General features: G+C 47.0%; 1 protein-coding gene across 1 annotated transcript in view; it reads right to left on the bottom strand.

Annotated features, from left to right (window-relative positions):
• Window positions 1-577: 577 nt before the first annotated feature.
• Window positions 578-6000, bottom strand: part of LOC134984752 (zinc finger protein 436-like) — a 53268-nt gene continuing 47845 nt past the window's right edge. The window contains exon 7 of the mRNA XM_063950247.1: window positions 578-2908. Coding sequence (XP_063806317.1) covers window positions 1827-2908 — 1082 coding nt within the window. The 3' untranslated portion in view covers window positions 578-1826. The remainder of the gene's footprint in view (window positions 2909-6000) is intronic.

The raw sequence follows: 6000 nt of genomic DNA, 5'->3' as shown, positions 1-6000 counted from the left end.
CTGAGGGGTGAACGCGGGCGGGCCGGGATTATTTTCCAGGGGCTGCGTGATGTCACATCTGCGTTCATCTCTGATTACCCCCTATAAGCTTCCAGAGTGTACCTCATATCTCATCTTTTCCAAGTTACTACAAATGTTATGAGATCGGTAGCAGCACTACTTTCAGGATTATTATACAGAACACACATAGAGGCTGACACAGCAAATAACAGTAACACATATAAGTGATTAATTAGAAATAAGGAAGCATAATCATCATTAAGTCTAATTATCAACTGGTTCTGTGCGTGACCCATACACCTCTTTACTGCCTCCAGCAGCCCCTGGTACTGCACTGCGGCCATTCACCCTGTCTCCCCCCAGTACTGCCACCCACCCTGTCTCCCCCCCACTACTGCCACCCGCTCTGTTTCCCTCTACTACTGCCTCCCACCCTGTCTCCCCCCCTACTGCCACCCATCTCCCCCACTACTGCCACCTGCCCCGTCTCCCCACACTACTGCCACCACCCTCTCGTTCCACTACTTCCACCCCACTGTCTCCCCCCACTACTGCCACCCGCCCTGTCTCCTCCCCACTAGTCACCACCCTGTCTCCCCCCACTTCTGTCACTGACGAGTCTCCCCACTACTGCAACTGCCCTGTCTACCCCCAACTGCATCCGCTCTGTCTCCCACTACTGCCACTGCCCTGTCTCTCTCCACTACTGCTACCGCCCTTCTCCCTCAAAACTGCCACTGCAGTCTCTCCCCCACAACTGCATCAGCCCCGTCTCCCTCCACTACTGCCACCGCCATCTCCCCCCACTACTGCCACTGCCCCGTCTCTGCCCACAACTGCCATTGCCCTGTCTCCCCTCTTACACCTTAGCGCTGCTTGAGGACAATATTACATACAGACAGTGTCTCCGGCAGCCCCTACTACAGCACTAGTGTCACCACCCTGTCTCACCCCTGACCTCTCAGCACTGCTTGAGGATTCTTGGTACTGCTGGTAACAGTCCTACATCTGCAGGTGGAAGTAACTGGGCAGTAAGGAGGCAGAAGCTGCTTCTGGTACCATGGATCCTGGTCATGTAGGATTGGGAGAGTCAGTGAGATTATGTAAGAGTAACCATCTTACAGGCAGCCGGTGGTGGGAGCAGAGAATGGGTGTTATGTGGCAGGAACAAGCTGGTTAGGTAACAGCTTGGCTGCTGCATTCTGTACAAGCTACAAGCGGTGCAATTCTATTGCTGGGAGACCCAGGTAGAGGACATTGCAGTAGTCTATGTGTGATGATACAAGTGCATGTATGACTGTAGGTAGATCTTCTGAGGGAATAAAGTGCTGGAGTCTGGCTATGTTTCTCAGATGAGGATCTGATTGTGGCAGATACTGATGTCTAAGTGTCACTCCACCATCCAGGACACCAAGATTCCGCACATGATCAGCATTTTGTAACTCTGAACCCCCAAGCGTAAGTCTGGTTGGTTTGCAAAGCTGAACTGTAGCCCTGCCCTTTGGTGGTGAGCTTAAAGACCTGTTTCACCAGGACTGAATCACAGCCAACTGGTATCACCCATACCTGGAGCTCAGCTAGACAACCATTTAGGATTGGTACTGGGTTCTCAGTACCCAGAGCAAAAGACAGGTCATCTGCATAGCAGTGGTAGATGAGGGCATGACATCTGATTATTTCACCCAGTGGTAGCATGTATATTGCAAAAAGCATAGGAGATAGAATAAGAACCTTGAAGAACAACGCATGGCAATGATAAGTATACTCCAGAAGATTAAAATAGTTCCTCACCTGAGTGATGTCTATTGTGTGCAACAAGAGCTGCTTTATTTCTCAGAGTATAGAAATGGCCTCTCACCTGTGTGACTTTGCTGATGTCTAACAAGTTGTGATTTGTGTGCAAAACATTTCCCACACTCAGAACATGCAAATGGGTTCTCACCTGTGTGACTTCTGTGATGTATAACAAGATGTGATTTGTGTGCAAAACCTTTCCCACACTCAGAACATAGAAATAGCCTCTCACCTGTGTGAGTTTCCTGATGAGTAACAAGATATGATTTCCGTGTAAAACATTTCCCACACTCAGAACATGGAAATGGCTTCTCACCTGTGTGACTTCTCTGATGTTGAACAATATCTGATTTGTTTGCAAAACATTTCCCACACTCAGAGCATAGAAATGGCTTCTCACCTGTGTGAGTTCGCTGATGAGTAACCAGATATGATTTCCGTGTAAAACATTTCCCACACTCAGAACATGGAAATGGCTTCTCACCTGTGTGAGTTCTCTGATGATTAACAAGATCTGATTTGTGTGCAAAACATTTCCCACACTCAGAACATGGAAATGCCTTCTCACCTGTGTGAGTTCTCTGATGTCTAGCAAGATCTGATTTGTTTGAAAAACATTTCCCACACTCAGAGCATAGAAATGGCTTCTCACCTGTGTGAGTTCGCTGATGTGTAACAAGATGTGATTTCAGTGTAAAACATTTCCCACACTCAGAACATGGAAATGGCCTCTCACCTGTGTGACTTCTCTGATGTTTAACAAGATATGATTTGTATGTAAAACATTTCCCACACTCAGAACATATCAGTGGCCTTTCACCTGCCTTACCTGTATGTGGGTTAATATGCTTTGTGTTTTGTGTAAAACATTTGGCATCTATAGAACACGGAAACACTGTATCTACTGTCAGAGCTGTAACAGATGCACCAATATCAGAGTGATCAGGAGAACATTTCCCAGGATCAGAGGGACCAGCTGATAGAGCTGGATGTATAATTGGGGTAATGGGGTTATCTCCTGGAGAATCCTGTCTACTGTCATTATCTTTTATGTTACAATCCGGAGATAACATTAGATGTCTTTCTGAGATATTCCTGCTTGTGTGTCCATCTGCTGGAAATAAAATACATTATGGAAATGTGACATTTTCTGTAACAATATTAATCTTGTAAACAATAGGAGAAGACGACTCTCTGGGACACTTAATTGTAAATGTCATAACTTTTTATGAAGGTTTTATAATATTGTGTCTCAGACTATCATTGTGTCCACCCTCCTGAGAACACTCACAATAACAAATGTAATATTATAATAAGACTTAGATAATAGGATTTTAATACCTATCGGTAATCCTTTACTCTTAATCCGTAGAGGATGCTGGGGTAACCATAAGAACCATGGGGTATAGACGGGATCCGCAGGAGACATGGGCAATTTAAGCCTTTGAATGGGTGTGAACTGGCTCCTCCCTCTATGACCCTCCTCCAGACTCCAGTTATAGGAACTGTGCCCAGGGAGATGGACATTTCGAGGAAAGGAATTATTGTTAAACTAAGGTGAGATACCTACCAGCTAACACCGCAAACACGCCACACAACATGGCATTCAACAGAACTCAAGCCAACGGCATGAATAATGTCAGCAACAGGCTGACTATAACCATAACACAACCTGTGTGTAACCAGAACTAATAACTGCAGATACAGTACGCACTGGGATGGGCGCCCAGCATCCTCTATGGACTAAGAGAAAAGGATTTACCGGTAGGTATTAAAATCCTATTTTCTCATACGTCCTAGAGGATGCTGGGGTAACCATAGGAACCATGGGGTTATACCATAGCTCTAGAACTGACAGGAGAGTGCGGATGACTCTGCAGCACTGATTGACCAAACATGAGGTCCTCCTCAACCAGGGTATCAAACTTGCAAAACTTAGCAAAAGTGTTTGAACCCGACCAAGTAGCTGCTCGGCAAAGTATTAACGCTGAGACCCTCTGGGCAGCCGCCCAGGACGCCCCCACCTTCCTGGTAGAATGGGTCTTCACCGATTTTGATAATGGCAATCCAGCCGTAGAATGAGCTTGCTGAATCGTAGCACAAATCCAGCAAGCTATAGTCTGTTTGGAAGCAGGAGCCCCAATCTTGTTGGGATCATACAGGACAAACAGAGCCTCCATATTCCTAATCTGAGCCAGTCTGGTGACATCAATTTTTAAAGCTCTGACCACATCGAGAGACTTCGACTCCACTAAGACGTCAGTAGCCACTGGCACCACAATAGGTTGGTTCATGTGGAATGACAACACCACCTTAGGCAGAAATCGACGAGTCCTCAACTCTGCTCTATCAAATAAGGGCTCTTGTGAGACAAGGCCGCTAACTCCGATACCCGCCTTGCGGATGCCAAGGCCAACAGCATGACCACTTTCCAAGTGACAAATTTCAACTCTACCTTCTGTAAAGGTTCAAACCAATGTGATTGAAGGAACTGCAACACCACGTTAAGATCCCATGGTGCCACTGGGGGCACAAATGGAGGTTGGATGTGCAACACGCCTTTTACGAAAGTCTGAACTTCTGGAAGGGAGGCAAATTATTTTTGAAAGAAAACCGATAAGGCTGAAATCATTACTTTCATTGAGCCCAACTTTAAGCCCGCATCCACACCTGCTTGTAGAAAATGGAGAAAACATCCTAACTGAAATTCTTACGTAGAAGCCTTCTTGGATTCACACCAAGACACATATTTTCTCCAAATATGGTGGTAATGTTTAGACGTTACCCCTTCTCTAGCCTAAAGAATCATGGGAATGACTTCACAGGGAATACCCTTTTGGGCTAGGATCCGGCGTTTAACCACCACGCCGTCAAACATAGCCACGGTAAGTCTTGATACACGCACGGCCCCTGCTGTAACAGATCCTCTCGTAGAGGAAGAGGTCGAGGATCTCCTATGAGTAATTCCTGAAGATCTGGATACCAAACCCTCCTTGGCCAGTCTGGAACAATGAGGATCGCCTGAACCTTTGTTCTTATGATCTTTAGTACTTTCGGAAATCAGAGGAAGCGGAGGGAATACATACCCCGACCGAAACACCCATGGTGTTACTAGGGCGTCCACAGCTATTGCTTGAGGGTCCCGCGACCTGGAACAATATCTCTGAAGTTACTTGTTGAGACGACATGCCATCATGTCTATTTGAGGAACTCCCCAAAGACTTGTCACTTCTGTGAAGATCTCTTGATGAAGAGCCCACTCCCCTGGATGGAGATTGTGTCTGCTGAGGAAGTCTGCTTCCCAGTTGTCCATTCCTGGAATGAAGATTGCTGACAGAGCGCTGGTATGCTTTTCCGCCCAACGGAGAACTTTCGTGGCCTCTGCCATTGCTGCTCTGCTTTTTGTTCTGCCCTGGCGGTTTATGTACGCTACTGCTGTTACATTGTCCGATTGAATCAGGACGGGCAGATTGCGCAGAAGATGTTCCACTTGAAGAAGGCCGTTGCAAATGGCCCTTAACTCCAGAATGTTTATGTGTAGACAAGTTTCTTGGCTTGACCATCTTCCCTTGAAGTTTTCCCCTTGCGTGACTGCACCCCAGCCTCAGAGACTCGCATCCGTGGTTACTAGGATCCAGTCCTGGATCCCGAACCTGCGCCCCTCTAGGAGGTGAGAGCTTTTCAGCCACCACAGGAGCGAGATTCTGGTCTTGGAAGACAGGATTATCCTTCGGTGCATGTGAAGGTGGGATCCGGACCACTTGTCCAACAGATCCCACTGAAACACCCTGGCATGGAATCTGCCAAACTGAATGGCCTCGAAAGCCGCCACCATTTTCCCCAGAAACTGAGTGCATTGATGGATTGACACTCTTGCTGGTTTCAGAGTTTGTTTGACCAGGTTCTGAATTTCCAGAGCCTTTTCCACCGGAAGAAAAACTCTCTGTAATTATGTGTCCAGAATCATTCCTAGAAAGGACAGCCGCGTCGTCGGCACCAACTGTGATTTCGGCAAGTTTAGGAGCCAACCATGTTGTTGCAGAACTGTCAGGGAGATCGTAATGTTCTGCAGTAACTGGTTCCTGGATCTCGCCTTTATCAGGAGATCGTCCAAGTACGGGATAATTGTGATTCTTCGCTTGCGCAGGAGAACCATCATTTCCGCCATTACTTTGGTGAAAACCCTCCGAGCCGTGGACAGACTAA

This window comes from Pseudophryne corroboree (genome assembly GCF_028390025.1).
Source record: "Pseudophryne corroboree isolate aPseCor3 chromosome 3 unlocalized genomic scaffold, aPseCor3.hap2 SUPER_3_unloc_8, whole genome shotgun sequence".
In the NCBI taxonomy this organism is placed as follows: Eukaryota; Metazoa; Chordata; class Amphibia; order Anura; family Myobatrachidae; genus Pseudophryne; species Pseudophryne corroboree.
Note: the sequence above shows the minus strand (reverse complement) of the source record. Positions and strands in the feature narration are given on the sequence as shown.